The 16,856-nt window shown below is 40.4% G+C and overlaps 2 protein-coding genes across 3 annotated transcripts in view; one reads left to right on the plus strand and one right to left on the minus strand.

Annotated features, from left to right (window-relative positions):
* Positions 1-5,939: 5,939 nt before the first annotated feature.
* Positions 5,940-6,551, plus strand: LOC139980099 (uncharacterized). The gene has a single exon (XM_071991477.1). It carries the CDS (start codon positions 5,940-5,942, stop codon positions 6,549-6,551), a length of 612 nt encoding a protein of 203 aa, XP_071847578.1.
* Positions 6,552-9,978: 3,427 nt separating this feature from the next.
* Positions 9,979-16,856, minus strand: part of LOC139979705 (A.superbus venom factor 1-like) — a 78,176-nt gene continuing 71,298 nt past the window's right edge. Inside the window, exon 19 of one of the 2 annotated variants that reach the window (XM_071990752.1) lies at positions 9,979-10,113. In XM_071990752.1, the coding sequence (XP_071846853.1) occupies positions 10,074-10,113 (40 nt within the window). In that variant the 3' untranslated portion in view covers positions 9,979-10,073. The remainder of the gene's footprint in view (positions 10,114-16,856) is intronic. The other variant, XM_071990753.1, reaches the window with a different exon arrangement.

The following is a 16,856-nucleotide window of genomic DNA, read 5'->3' on the forward strand; positions in this document are numbered from 1 at the left end:
CTAACGCTTGAATTCATAGGAATTCATATGAAAAACTCTTCATTAATCATAAAACCATGTAGGTCCCACCCTGTTTCGATCGATTTCGAAAATTAGGGAGGGGCATCAAGAAAATTGTTTTTCATAGCTATTCTTCAGTGAGGGGCTTAGATGAAAACGGTAACAAATTATTGGGTCTAAAAAAGTGTTATTTTTTATATGAAGAAAAGGTTCACTTGTTTATTAAAATTTAAGAACTTTACAGGTTGAGAATTATTTCTCTATTATCGAGGTTGATGCGTCTATGAAAGGTATAGGTTGCGTATTATTACAAGATTCAGAGCCAGTCTCCTTTGCTTCTAAAGCCTTGACAGAAACTGAATAGCGCTATGCAAACATAGAACCAGAGATGCTAGCTGTGGTCTATGCTTGTGAGAAAATTTCATAGTTATGTTTATGGTAAACATTTTGTTGTCAAAAGTGACCATAAATCACTCGAAATGAATAACTTTAAAGAAGAGAGGTATGGAAGTAATGTCTGCAGCAGCACCTAGATAACAAAGGTAACTTCTCGGGCTTCAACGTTATTATATGCAAATTCAATACAAACCTGGTAAAGAAATGCTTATGACAGATATACTATCTAGGCTAAATCCATCGACTGTGTTAGTAGAAAATCAGCATGTTACTTTAATTTGTGCAATTTTCTGCTGAGAAACTTGAGACAATTCGTTATGAGACTATTACAGATCCAGAACTCGTTGCGTTAAGCAGCATAATTATGAATGGTTGGCCGGAGAAAATAAAGGAATGTTTCAAAACAACTTCAGAAATACTGGCCATTCCAGGATGAATAGTCTGTGGAAAATAGTTTAAATATGAAGGGTTGTAGAACATTTATTCCACCTAGTCAGGTCTGCCATTCTTGATAGAATCCATACTGGTCATCAAGGAGTTATCATGTGTTGACTAAGGGCTAAAACGTGTGTTAACTGGCCTTGCATTAATAATGACATAGAAAATATGGTCAAACTGTGTATTATTTGTCAAGAACATGGAAATTCACAAAGTATTGAACCCTTTGAATAATAAAGGTTCCAACAAGGCTATGGCGGAAAATTGGTTCTGACTCATTCTATGCACACGGTGAAGAAAACTTATATACTCATTGCTGTTTATTACTCAAAGCTCTTTGCTGTGAAGTCCGTACCAAAAGGTAAATCTACAAGCAGTACAATAACTAACATCTGCAAGAGTGTCTTTTCTGAATATGGAATCACAGAAACATTCATGTCAGACAATGGAAGTCATTATTCCAGTCAAACTTGAAGGTATTTTGCCATTCACAGGGGCGTAGCGAGCGGGGCGTGTGGGGGGTGTCACACCCCCCCCCCCAATAATTTGGTCGTTGTCGGCAAATTTTTGGTCTGTCGGCAAAAGGAGAAAAGGTGAAGAGAGCGGAAGGGGAAAAAAGAAGGAAAGCTGAATAGAGAAAAGGAGAACGGGAGCTTCTTTATCGGTTATTTCGATTTTCCAGTTCTTCATCTGATAAACTCATTCACCAATCCAATCACCCGACGCCTGCAAGTTAAAAACCTCTCGGCAAATAACTGATCATGTCACGGCCGTCAGTATAGCTACTGTAGGCAGGCTCAGCTAGACGAGTGCCAGAATCGCCGGCAACTCACTGAAAGAAATGGAATTAAAGGCTTCCGTATAGGCCGCAGCCCACGGGTCGTGCTATAGTGTGACAACGTGTTGTTATTATCCTCTGTTCAGATTGACGTCATCGCAGATGTCATTCGTTCTCCGTGTAAAACTTAAGGACACGGCTCACGAATTGTACACAATTTTTAACGTTTCTCGCTTGTATATTAATGAATGTTGTTATTTCTAAATACCGAAAAGTTTCCTGAACATTTTCATCACGAAGTTTCACTATTTCAACGATCGGTGAAAGAGAAAACACAGTTCGATAATTGGTTCGATAAAAAGGAGAAACCCCTCCAGTGAAATGAACCAGTCCAATACCATTCCCGGAGCCTCTACAGCTCCTCGCGTACAGCTCAGGGACGTAGCCAGGGGGGAGCAGGGGGAGCGACCGCTCCCCCCTTTCAGTGTTGATTTTTTACAAACTGTCGTTTTTTTAGCATGGTATTTTTTCAATGCTCTTTTGATCTTGAATACTCGTCAGCTCCGTTAACTCGATTGTAATCGTAGTAACATTCAGGCCTACTGATTCAGCTAATTAGTTTGGCAGATGCAATTAGCTAAATTTAGCTTATAGCCAATTACAAGCCTACAGTTGGCCACTGCGTAATAAAATACATATATATTGCCTACCTAACCGCACTCTATGGAATGTCACGAACTGTATGCACAACAACGTCGACAACATCCTTTCTATGATTCGTCCTAAGTTGTTGCACGAACAGCATGTTATGAAGCTAAGCTAGCAATCGTACGTGATACGCACTTCCTATAATAATTATTACACTGCTAATACACTGCGATAACGATATTTGTTTTTAGGCCACTGCATATCTGGCTATATTACAAAATATGAAAGTTTATATTGTCCATAAGTTAAAGTTCGTCAAATTTATTAAAGTCCAGACATTTGACAATAAACAAGAATCATCCTACTGGAAAAAATGTAAAAGAGCACTATGTTTGTCTTTCGATATATTATGTAAAAGAACATGTAAAAGAATTCAAACAGGAAACAAATCTGTTGATAATGATATCATATGATCAGGGGCGTAGCCAGTATATATGTAGCACTGTAGGCCCGGACCTACATTTTTTTGGCCAAGTTATCTTTTTTTTTAAAAACACCCATAATTCAAATCGATAAGCTTGCTGGACGAGTTTAAGAGTCGATAGTCAGCAAACACTATTGAAATGAACGTATAGCAAGAATATGGCTAAATTAGGTGACCTATTCTTCTGTCATCTAGGCTGTCATTTCTATCGCGTGCCATTTCATTCAAAAGACTAGGATCCGATCTTGTCAGTTTTTTTAACATGTAGTTAAGAACCCGTTTACGCAGATAATATTTCAGTTGAGAAAACAGTTGAGAAATTTGCATCAGATGGCAATCGTCGGATAGCTCTCGCCTTCTCTTATTAGGCTAACTTAAACATTACTAGCTACAGTTGTATCAAAGACAACTACTGGCCATAGTTGTATCAAAGACATTTCTGGCCTATCTTTGTATCTACAAGTATCAGAAGTTGAAAAGTAAGACTACTCTGTACATGTACCTTGCTAATTTTAATACATTATGTAGTATTGAATTACGTACTATTTTAACTCGTTTGTTTTTTGGGTTTAAATGTGATATTGAATGAGGTGTCTCATGTTAGCAGAATGAACACTCGGGAAGGGCCGTTTCCGGTCATCTGGGGGGTTTGTAAAACTAAAAATTTTCTTGTACGCTCCGCGCCAACCGATGGTGGCGCTCCGCTCAGATAGTCGTGCCTACAAATTTGAGAATCCATATCAATCGCAAAAAGTGCTCCCCCCCCCTTTCAAATTCCTGGCTACGTCGCTGGTACAGCTGCGTGCAATAAGGTCGGTTCATAACGAAGCCTGCAGACCACTATACGCAAAGCGAATTGAGAAAGACGTTTTGAGGGATTATGTTCCATTATGGTACGTAACTGTGAACTGATCGTACCATACACGGTAGCCAAGATGGTGTCATCTGCGGAATGCTCAATATCGGCATTTGATAATGCGACGCTGGATGGCAAGTTAACTACATTAGCGGAGTATCTCAGTATAGAGTGAACATGACGGATCCGCATCGACTACTTGCGAACAAATCTGTGAAACGCAAACGGAAGAAAATACAATGTGAGGAATGTGGAGAAACTTTTGACGACGATTACAGGGTGAAACACAACCAGAAATACCACCTGGACATGGTCAAGAGCAATAAACTTATAAAATATAAATTAGCCAATGCACCAAGAAACCCGTTTGAGGCCGCTAAGAAGATACCTTGTCGGCAGGAAGCCCAAACTTCAGCCGCCACGCACACATCTGCGGAAGCAACAGAACCGGCAACAGAAGGTACACAGAAGTCTGTTACAGTTGACAATTCTACCAGACTAACCAATGATACACAAAGTACAATTCATAATGCCATATACAGGCCAAGTGTGTTTTCTAGGGGTGGCACAGGGGGGGGGGGTCAATTTCCCCGACGGCACCGTGGGTACAGTCTCGCGCCTCGGAATTCACCCACCCTACTTCATATTTTCGTTAAACTGCTCACTGACAGGCAGGCAGTGATAACGGGGGGGGGGGGGGTTGTGTGGTAATTCAGTCCTCAGTGTTGCTTCCCGACGTATTTCGCTTTGCTCTTCGGGGAGGCACGCTTCTTTCGTACCCCTACTGGCACCGCCTGTGGTATTTGCGTTGACGGGGGGAGGGGGGGGGATATGTAGCCTCCTGATTCGAAACATCATAACATAACGCAGTTTGCTTATTTTGCTTATGGTGTAGGCTAATTTAATGCTTGGTTCATGCATTTCTATAAGCATTCCATGCATGACGATTATAGCTTTTCAGAGGCAGACAGCATACTGCTTAATATATTTGATAACAGTTGCAGATGTTGTCCATGAAATGGAGTCGGAAGCATCTACGTCCACCCAGAGGATGGTGACAACCATACCACAGTCAGAGACCACCCCGTCTTCCCCACCAGAAGCAGATGGTCACAGGGAACAATCTTCTACAGGATTTGATGAATCCGAGCACAGTGACAATAATCCATCTTGCTCAGATGAATGGGCCGACTGTGTGGCAGGTTTGTCTCGCATTGCACAATTAGCTGATGAATGTAAACACATTTTGAATGATGTGAAACAAGCTGACATTCCTAATGTTAAGTTTTGGATGGTTGAGGCTAGGGAAACTGTATCATGCATACAAGAAAACTGTTCACAGTTCCTCGAAACAACTGACGAGGTACTCCACTTAGTTTAAGCAGAAAAGCGTCAAGTTCATCAGGGGAGTATGGAGACGTCAAACGAACATTACCCAGGTTTACGAGGTCAGGTTACTGAAGACAATCAAAGGGATTACCTGATACAACTTGGCCCATGTCAACCGAGACTTCATTGTTTCCCAACCAACCAGCAGACACCACACGGCAAACACAATCTGTTTTCGTCTAAATGGTTTGCAGAATACCCCCATCTAGTGTACAGTATAACTAAAGATGCTGCATTTTGTTTTGTATGTTGTCTTTTCTAGAAAAGCATTTCTAAGGCAAAGGCAGATCCGGCTTGGGTGGACCTGGGTGTACGTACATGGCACAATATGAAGAGTCTCGGCAAGGACAGACACGGGAGGCTTGCAAAACACTTCGCTTCTGAGTGTCACCGGGCTTCTCTTTCTGCCTACTGCAGCTCTGTCAACAAGAACAGGCACATCGATGTTCAGCTGGATAAAGCTACTAGGAATGCAATAATCCAGGAGGCCGAGGACCTCGCATACAATCGCGAGGTTGTATCCATACTGCTAGATGTCACCAGGACCCTGGCATGGCAGTTCCTCCCATTCAGCGGGTCAGGTGATGACAAGGATGGCAATTATCATCAGATTTTCCAGTTGCTCGGCAGACAAGTTACCATCCTCAGCCGGTGGCTCAATGACAAACGTAGGAATCCGTAACGCGTGACAAATTTAAGTCCGCAGTCTCAAAATGAATTAATTTCATTATTGGAGGCTGAACTACGCCAGCGAGTGGTCGACGAAGTTCATGCTGCTGGGATGTTCGCCATCATGGCAGATACGACTCCTGACGAGTCACATACTGACCAGTTATCAGTGGTTGTCAGGTATGTGACTGGGTCAGGAAAGCCAGTTGAAAGACTTCTTGCTATCAATAAGTCTCTCGACAAAACTGGTAAAAGGCCAAGCTGGTGAAATTGTCTCTGCAATGGACAAGTTGGGGTTGAACACGGCCGAGCTTTGTTACCAGTCTTATGACTTCGCTGCTGCAATATCTGGTAAATTCAGTGGAGCCCAGAAAGAACTCTCTGACATAGTTGGACGCAAAATCCCATACATACCATGTCAGGCACATCGGTGCAATACTGTGATCGAACATAGCTGCAACTCAAGCACTTTGGTATGTGCAATGTTCGATACCATTCAGGAACTATATGTTTTCTTCACATCGAGCACCAAAAAATTCCAACCACTGAAGGATCAAGTGGGAGAGGTAGAGAAGAGCCTCATGCTGCGTAACCTGTCGAAAACCAGGTGGAGTGCAAGGGCCGAGAGCGTACAAGCTGCGTGGACTTCATTTGAAGCCATTGTAGCAGTTCTTGAGCACATCGGAGGGAACCCAGACATCGACATGATGAACCAAACAAAAGCATCCGGCTTGAAGAAAAAGATGCTCGACCTTGACTTCAATGCCTCTATAATGTTCATGAAAAACATCATGTACAAGTCCAAGCATCTCGTTGAAAAGCTCCAGGAAGTTGATCTGAATGTCTTGGATGCAGCGGTTCTTGTTGAGGCGACAATGAAGGTTCTGGATTAAATTCGAGGGAATGACCAGACGATGACCGATGTGATTGAGGCGTCATGCTATTTTGCGAAGCAACTTGGAATCGAACCTGAGCGACAATTCAGTTGTTACCACCGTCAACGGAGGGTCCCAAAGCGACTTGATGACAGACCTGACACAGGTGTTCGTGTTACACTTCACGCATTCTATGGACAGCATTTCAAAGAAGTCCTCGATGTCCACATATCACGAATGCGGGAACATGTAGTTCAGTTTCAAGATCCCATAAGGCCGCTGTTCTCATGCCTGCAACCACCAATTGATGCATCGGAAGCACCATCCATTGCTGCACTTTTTCCACCTGCCCATGCTCCAGACCCATCAGCCCAGATAGCCCTTATGGCAGAGCTTCAGGTTTTAGCTGAACTATGTCCCCAAGATGAACTGTCCGAGGTAATTGCAACAAGTGAAGCAAACAAAGATGCACTTGGCTTAACAAACCGAGCTATTCGACTTATGCTAACCGCCCCTCTCACCGTTGCGTCGAATGAACGGACCTTTAGCAGACTCAAGTTCGTAAAGAATGTTTTGCGGACTTCCATGACCGACACCAGACTTTGTGGACTCATGCTCTTAGCATGTGAAAAGGATTTAGGCGATCAGATTGACATTGGCAAAGTTGCAAAGAAGTGGAGTCTGTTGAAGAAACGACGCGTTCGACTCCAGTAGCTCACCACATAACTGGTACTTGGTTCACGCACCCATGTATTCGATAGCCAGATGTACGTAACACCTTTCTTTGTTCTATTTTTCCAAAAAGTCATGCGGGTTCATATTTTTAGGTGGTATTGCTCCAACTAAAAATATTGATAAAAAAGGTATACATACTCATTGCGATGGTTTGAGCCCGAGAGGCGTAGGCAAAGCCTAATTACATTCACCAATGACCAGCAATCAGAATCTGACTTCCTAATTTCAAACTGCGATTTGTATAATCTACTTTCCAATATAAGGTACCGGTATGCAATTTTTCTTCTTCTGCCGACTGCCCAAAAAATAATATCGAAATGGAAATTCTACGGTGCCAAATTTGACTTAAAATATGCACCAGATTGCATCTAAGGACGTTTCTAAACTAAAAAAGGGGGAAACCCCCTCCCCTTAAACCCCTCCCCAATTTCAGTCACCACTTCCACATCCGTCGGCAATTCAAATTCTCCACCCCCCCCCAAACCAAAAAAAAACTTCGCTACGCCCCTGGCCATTCAGTGGAACTTTAAACATGTAACATCTAGTCCTAGATATCCACAAATGAATAGATTTATTGAACGACAAGTACAGTTTGTTAAAAAAAGATCTTTAATTAAGGCCAAACAGACAATTTCTGATATATTTATGTCCTTACTATGCTTGGGAGCAACACCGATAGATTATAAGCTGCCATCTCCTACCGAATTACTCCCATGGTAATGTTCTTAGTCAAAGACCTGAAAATAGATCGTACGAGGTTGAAATGGATTCGGGCAGACTTCTTAAGAGGATTCGAAACAAATTAAGGAAGGGGAAATTGTTAATTGACAGCCTGAGAATGAGTTATTAGGGCAGTCGAGTGATGAAGTAGCATGGATAATCTAAATAGTACTACAAATTCAGCACAATAAAGAAATGTTCAAATAGTCGACGAGAGTCAAACTCATAATCCAGAAGTTAATAACCAGAGAGCCAGTGGGCTTATTGCTGTTCCTTGCCAATTGAGATTGTCATCCCAAGCTTTGGTCATTGTTGATTAAATTGATCAGCAAGGTTGTTTTACTGACTGTAGACGTACCTCCCAGATATGTTAAGTTATCATGTTTTCAGGCATTTCTTAGCACAAAAAAACTCAAGCCCTGCCCCTAATAAATGTGCAAACTATCAAATTGAACATGCATTATAATGTTCCCGCTACCTACCTTCATGAAAACCAAAATCAATAGGGTTCTTCTACTCAGTACGGCGCATCTATGTAAGTATGACTTCAATCCCTGTCATTGTTGAGTTACCGTGTTTACGAGCCAAGGGCTTCACTCACACACGCACACACACACGCGCGCAATCACCATCGCACAGATTCCTTGAGCCTTCGGGCAAGGAATCAAAAACCAAGATACTTCTACGAAGTCGGGCCGCATGGTCAAAGAGAAATATATATTAAATGATATTGTGTAATCATCTGTTTTAAATAGAAAGAGAGATGTAATATATTGAATATTCATGATATACATGTCTATGTATAAGTTCTGGCTGTGTGCAAACTTGTAAGTCATGCAGCTGCAATTACGTAATCGTTAATGGTAATAAAACCCAATGGACGCTAATTGCTCGGTCTCTTCATCATGTCTGTCAACTAGACGTCGCGTTATAATGTAGTTTATGTTAGTTATGTCTAACACACAGCTTGTTATTATTGGTTTATATCAGCCAGTATGGAGGAAAGGAATATAAGTTAAGAATACACAATTTGTCACTTTACATAATTGCTTCAAAAAACCCATCAAATACAGAACGTTACAATGACAACCACACCATTACTAATGAAAAAGAGAATTACACAGACGTTAATGAAATCTACATTATATTAGGCAACCACAGCCAAAGTTGTCAAGACACCATGTAAACAAGATCTTCACAACATAATAGGCTCCATAAAATCTATCCACAATTCCGTGGTTGTACGTACAAGCAAGTCGTCTTTCACATGCAAATACACTTGTGTGTCATCATAGTTGCAAAGATTACCATTTTCGTTAAAAACCAAAGAGGTTTCCAACATTCCCAACTTTTTAAGCAAATGATATTCCACATTTTTCAAGACCAAACCAGGTCTTCCAGTTAACTATGAAGCCTGCACACTAATAATGACCAAAATTTAAGTTACATATAGTAAGCCTTACAATAGTTAGTGTTAATATGTACTAACTCCATTCAGTAAAATTTGGTATGAGGACCAAACTGATATGCTGTAGCCTTTACTATTCACCACAGTATGATTTATGCTTCTAACTTTATCTCACACTGCTAAAACCCTTGCTTAGGTAGATCATACCATATCAGAAGCATTAATTCATTTAAATGAAATTTGTCCTTATTTTGTCAGGCTTTACTACAAAACTCGAGACCTAGTAAAGAGATATTTCCCTTTTTCTACTTGTTCCTGTTTTCAAGACAGCATGGGATCCATGGCTTGTACAAAGTCAGTAGTGCTTGGTTTTTGTTAATGCAGTTCGTGCATTATATTTCAGTTGTGAGCTTTAAGGAGTGGCATACTTTAGTTTCAACCACCTAATTATGATTGACTACCACTCAACAAGTCTGAGGTTGACAGAGAACACAAAAAAAGACATACCACCACACGAAGAATCTTCTCAGCTGCGTCAGATGTCCCTGAATAGACCGCTGCAACCGTGATAGGATGTTCCCCAACCTCTAGGCCAATTACCACATACGTGATACTGACTGCATTATTGCGAGTGACCTCAATAAGCTTTTCAGCTGAGTACTCATTGGGATTTCCTTCTAAGCATACCTCTTCTGTAGTATGCAAGAATACACGGACCTGTAAAAAAAATGGAATAAATTTAAGAGGCCATGACATGAAAAATCCAACTACTCGAGAGTAACTTCCTCTGAATCTATGAGAAAATCTATGTTCAAAACTATTCTCATCACCTTAAAAACCGCAAGGACTAATTAGAATTTAACGTTTTAATATTCGCATCCGAAAACAGAACTCTGAAAAAAGTGATTTCAAAAAAGACAAAGTTGACGTCATATTAGGAACACAAGTACCAATCCCAAGCATGTACCGTATGCGCGACGATCACACATACACGCACATTTACACTGAGAGAACAACCACTGTATTACGTTATATCGTTTAGAAATTCCAAGTTTTGTTTACAAAATATTGTAAAATATTCGAGAGAAATGCCGGTTCGTTGTTTAGTTGGGGGCTGCAGTAATGTCATAACCCATGCAATGAGCCTTCGTCGATGGCCGAGGCCGAAAACAACGAGGCGATTATGACCAAGTTAGTGCAGGACATTAGCGGTGATTTGACTGGGCCTAGCCAGTATATAGCTCCGCAGAGCGAACATGTCACGGTAGCAGACTACGAGCCCTCCTTTCTAATGATATAAAACAAATTGGCTTTAACAGGTCGACATAAACGAGTCGTTCTTCTATCGAACAACGCACATTAAAAACTCGGAAGACCAGATTGGGGAACAGGAAACCTCTAGTGGGACAAACCCTCTAGTGGGATCGAGCACACTGAAGTCGCAATAGACGAAGTGTTTTTGCTGTATCATACAATTTAACACCCCTTCATTGTCCTATTGTGTAAAAATAATTTATGAGATTAGCTTTAGAAGGGATGGGTTTCATCTTCTAATGAAAAAATCTTCTTATGGAATATGCTGGGTCAGTTAGTGATGGCAATAATATTTCTTATTCGAATTCCAAGAAAAACATTTTTTGTTGGGGTGATGGGGATGGGTCAAAATAAGTAGTTAAAAAATTATACTCCAAAGGGTGTTTAAATCTGAGCTATTTATTTTAAACAGTCACAGAGTCAAATATTCACACAATGTAGTTCAAATCTTAAATCATTGAACAAAGTTTATGCAATATCAGTTCTAGACAGTCATTTTGAGCAAGCCTGTGACTTAACCAACATTAACAACAATCATTGTAATATATGACATAAAAATAAGACTGCACTTTCCATAGACAATATCATTCTTAAATTGCACTGATGTAATTTGTGACATCAAAGGAGGTTTAAGGAAAAACGACGTACATGAAATGTGTGGCCTTAAGCCTACAAAAAAAGATGCACGTCCATCGATATCAATCGTTGTTGTGACAAATTAATTAGAATAAACCACAAGCAAAGGGTAATTTACACCATAAAACACTGCAGACGCAACTCAAATGCAACAATGTTACCCACGCACGACGACACGTGTGTTATGATGCAGCATGTTACTTTAAAGGTTAACTACGCTAATTGATGTTATGTAATTCTTTAATGGTGTATTATTATGCTAATTTGTAAACGTAGAGCACAATCAGTGCAGTTCTAAGCTACGGTCGAGTAACCTCTCCGAATGCCATATATATTAGTTTTCAAGGAGTGGCTCGGTCTCTTCTCCCAGTGGCACCAACCTGTACGTCACGCCACGTATCACAACTATGTCTGCATAGCCCTTAGAAAACATACCTTTTCCGTTCCGGCCTTTCTTCACCATGCCAACCACGCTGTGTGTGACTTACTCTTAACTCTCTTTTGGATACCATTCTTCTGAACTTATTATTTACCTCACCTGGTCCTGTTCTCTATACCGGAGCTGTTATTTATACGAAAAGCGCCTTCCGGAAGCTTCCAGACACACCCGCACTACGATTACAGACTACCCTGGGATTTGACACCCCGACGGAGAGCCCAGTGGTAGCGAGGTACCTTGCGTGCGCGCTAAGTTAACTTTAAGTATTAAGGTATGTAATGTATTTATGCTAAGTTATATATTTTTGTTACCAAGAGACACGCATTAGATTCTTTTAAAACAAAACCTATCTAACCTACTTTATTGTGTTCGTTTCCCAAACCATGATATCTGGACTTCGTAACAGATATTATTTGGGGGCCTATCCGGGAAACGAGCAAATTGGCTAAACTTGCAAATTTTTCAAAAATACGAGATTAGCAAAATTTGCATCTAATTAGTGTCTCTTGTCTTATAAGTGTTTCTATATGTATGTAATAGCGGTGTATTTATATTTCGCTATGGCCTTTACCACGGCTGAAGCATTTGTATCACATACTGAATTGACTATAGAGAATGTAGATGATTTATCCAAAGATAATCTCCTAGACTTAGCTAAACACCTTAGTATCGTAGTACCTCCAGCTGCTAAGAAACCTCAGTTGAATCGTATAGTTGGTAATCATTTACTAAAATGGGGTTTCATCAAAGGAAAAGGGGAGGATATGCCAAAATCTAGTGAAGAAAGTGAAGATTTAAAGAAATTAACAATCCAATTGAAGATTAGGGAACTAGAATTGCAAAACGAAAGAGAGATACGTGAAAGTGAAAAGTTAAAGATAGAGAACGAATTTAGACTGAAGGAATTAGAACATGAAATTGCTCTTAAAATGCTGGAAACGAAAAGTCACATAGGGCAATCTTCATCGTCTTTTGATTTCTCTAAGAACATAAGGCTAGTTCCTCAGTTTGATGAAAATGACGTAGACAGATATTTTACATCGTTTGGAAATTTGGCGAGAAAGTTAGGGTGGCCTAACAAATATTGGACCACATTGCTTCATAGTGTATTCACAGGAAGAGCAAAAGACGTTTACACGTCATTGTCGTACTCTGTAGGTTCAGACTATGTAAAAGTCAAAGAACGAGTCTTAAATGCTTACCAGCTAGTACCAGAGGCATATCGTCAAAAGTTCAGAAATACAAAACGCAAAAGTCCAGATCAAACGTATGTAGAATTCAGTAGAACAAAATCGGAACTATTTGATAAGTGGCTTGCTTCTAAGAAAGTTGGAGTAGATTTTGTGCTATTAAGAGAGTTAATTTTGATGGAAGAATTTTGTAACTGTCTTCCAAGGGAGATTAGAACTCATCTTTCAGACAGGGGGGTAGAGCAAATGGAGAAAGCTGCCATTGTTGCAGATGATTATGAGCTGGTTCACAAGAGCTCATTTGGTCAATCCCAGAATCCCAGAGTTCCAAATTATTTCAAAGGAAAGGGCAAATATGGGAGATCAGGAGAGGGCAATGATTCTGACACAAGAAGGGGTAGTTTTGGAAATGCAGGTTCCAGAAATAGGCCCACGTGCAGTTTTTGTCACAAAATTGGCCATGTTTATGAAAGTTGTTTCAAACGGTTGAGAGAAATTGAAAAGCCAATGGCGTTTATTGCCAGTAAACAAAAGTTAATTATGGGATCCCCACTCATTCAACCGAACTATGTTAAGGACAATAGCATATTTTCGAAAAGCAAGCTTTCTAGTAGTCAAATTGAGAAAATTAGGGCAAATCTCAAACCACATGGCTACGATAATTTTATGTCAGTTGGCACTGTTACTAGGCCAGGCAGTAATGATTTTTCAGAAATTCATATATTGAGGGATACTGGGGCATCACGTTCTTTGATGTTGCGTAATGTGTTTTCCCCAAGTCATGGCGTAGAAACCAGTCCAATGCATGTGTTAGTAAGGGGTATGGGAGAGGATACCGTGAGAGCCCCCCTCGTTAAACTTCAGCTCGATTGTGAGTATGTCTCTAAGGTAGTCGAGATAGGAGTAGTAGAGAGGTTGCCGGTCGACGGTATAGATTTTCTCCTTGGCAATGATATTGCTGGTGGCCAAGTCCACACTTCCCCCTGTGTCCATGTATGTAACCAACCTCAGTCTAATGAGGAAACAGAACGGTTGTTAACAGAATTTCCTGGTATTTTTCCGGCTTGTGTAACAACTCGTTCTATGGCTCTTAAAGCACCTAATGTGAATGATACTAATGTTCCAACAGGTGATGAATGTTTCCAACTGGCAGGAACATTCTTTGAAAATCTTAATGATTTATCTCGAGAAAATCAATTTAATAAGAATCCAGCAAAAAATGCTGATGTTGTCAAACCATTGGTTTTAGATCAACAAAACTTGATCGAAAGGCAAAAAGCTGACGATCAAATCAAGAAACTTCTGCAATCGGTTCATACTGAACAGGAGATTTCTAAGATACCAGTAGGGTATTATATGTCAAAGTCTGGGGTGCTTATGCGAAAATGGCGGCACCCAGAAGTAGCAGCCAATGAAGAATGGCTAGTTTTTCATCAGATTGTTGTCCCGTCAGAGTACAGGGCTCAGATCATTCAGGTTGCTCATGACCATGCAATGTCAGGTCATTTAGGCGTTAGGAAGACTAGAGATCGCATACTGCGGCACTTCTTCTGGCCAAAGTTATATAAAGATGTAAGTGAGTTTTGTAGAAGTTGTAAAACCTGCCAAATTGTAGGTAAACCAAACCAGAAAATTAAGAGTGCTCCCCTCATTCCCATCCCCGCAGTAGGGCAGCCTTTTGATAAAGTTATCATTGATTGTGTTGGTCCACTCCCCAAAACCAGGTCCGGTTTTATGTATCTTTTGACGATAATGGACGTGGCTACCAGATACCCTGAAGCAATCCCACTTCGAAATATTTTGGCAAAATCTGTTTCTGATGCACTTTTGAAGTTCTTTACCAGAGTTGGACTTCCTAGGGAAGTACAACATGATCGAGGTTCAAATTTCATGAGCGGGTTGTTCTCAGAAGTATTGCAAACACTAGGTATTCGGCAAACGGCGTCATCTGCCTACCACCCCGAATCCCAAGGTGCACTAGAGCGTTACCACCAAACCCTTAAAAATATGCTAAAAACGTTCTGTCACGAAAGTCAGATGGATTGGGATAAAGGTACCGACTTTGTGGTATTTGCAACTAGAGAAACACCAAATGAGTCTACGGGTTTCAGCCCCTTTGAGTTAATTTATGGGCATGAGGTTCGTGGGCCTTTGAAGTTAATGAAGGAAAAGTGGTTGACAGATTCGCCTGCTGAGGTCAATGTACTAGATTATGTATCAGATTTGAATGAGAGATTGCACAAGGCTAGCAAATTGGCAAAGGATAATTTGTTAAAGAGTCAAGATCGAATGAAGAAAAGGTTCGATCAGAAGTCAAAAGAAAGAAGTTTTCAGACTGGGGAAAAGGTCTTAGTTTTACTGCCAGTACACGGTGAACCATTGCGTGCTAGATTCTCTGGACCGTATCGTGTTGCAAAGAAAATTAGTGATGTGAACTACATTATTGATACTCCTGGACGGCGTAAGTCTAACCGTCTGTGTCACATTAACATGTTGAAATCGTATCATGAGAGGGGAGAAGACAATTTTTGTGTGATGTCAGTAGTAGAGGATAATGGTGATGAGACAGAATTGTTGGGAAAGTACTTAAAAGTGACTAAAACGAACTCTGAAGTTCTTTGCAATCTTGACAGCAAGTTAGGTCACCTACAGCGGAATGAAAGGGAAGATCTGAAACGGTTAATCTCTTCGTTTCCAAGTATTCTTCACGATATTCCAGGAAAAACAAGTGTATTGTTCCATGATGTTGATGTTGGGGATGCAAAACCAATAAAACAACACCCATATAGACTCAATCCTTCAAAACTATCTGTGGTTAGGAAAGAAATTGAATATATGCTTGAGAACGGGATTATTTCTCCTAGTCATAGCCCTTGGTCTTCACCTATATTACTAGTACCCAAGGAAGATGGATCCCAAAGGTTATGCATAGATTATAGGAAAGTAAATTCAGTGAGAGTCACCGATTCTCATCCTATACCTCGTCTCGATGATTGCATCGATCGTATTGGGAATTCAAAATTTGTGAGTAAATATGACTTATTGAAGGGATACTGGCAAGTCCCCTTAACTAAAAGAGCTAAAGAAATTTCGACTTTTGTGACACCGGATGGTGTATGGGCATGTAATGTAATGCCTTTTGGCATGAAAAATGCACCAAGTACGTTCACCCGTCTCATGAACATAGTTTGTAAGGGTCTTAAAGGGTGTGGTACCTATATCGATGATGTAATTTTATATTCTGACAGCTGGCAATCTCACATAGAACAAACCAAGGTTTTTTTTGAGAGACTTAAGAGTGCAAACTTAACAATAAATCTAAACAAGAGTGATCTAGGAAAGGCTTCCGTTACGTATCTTGGTCATGTTGTGGGAGGGGGTAAGGTTTTACCCAAAACAGCTAAGGTTGAAGCAATTTATAAATTTCCAGTTCCTTCAAACAAAAAGTGGAACATCCTGTTATTTACTTTTCCAAAAAATTAAATCAAAGTCAACGAAACTATTCTACAATTGACAAGGAAGCATTGGCTCTAATTTTATCTGTAGGGCATTTTGAAGTGTATCTTAACGGTCCATATCAAACTGTCGTATATACCGACCACAATCCATTGGTTTACATTAATAAGTTTAAGAACAAGAGTGCACGTTTGATGAGATGGAGTATTTTACTCCAAGGGTATGACCTAAAGATAGTTCATATACCTGGAAAGGAAAACACATGTGCAGACGCACTCAGCCGTGTCGGTTAATTGTTTATATATGTGAGTGGTTAAAGTGTTTTTAATTTGTGTAATTATCATCACATGCTAAGTGTTTTCAAGGGAAAAAGACTCCCTTTTTAGTTGTATTTTTCCACTTTATGGGGGGGAATGTTATGATGC

The sequence above is a fragment of the Apostichopus japonicus genome, chromosome 14 (assembly GCF_037975245.1).
Source record: "Apostichopus japonicus isolate 1M-3 chromosome 14, ASM3797524v1, whole genome shotgun sequence".
Classification (NCBI taxonomy): Eukaryota; Metazoa; Echinodermata; class Holothuroidea; order Aspidochirotida; family Stichopodidae; genus Apostichopus; species Apostichopus japonicus.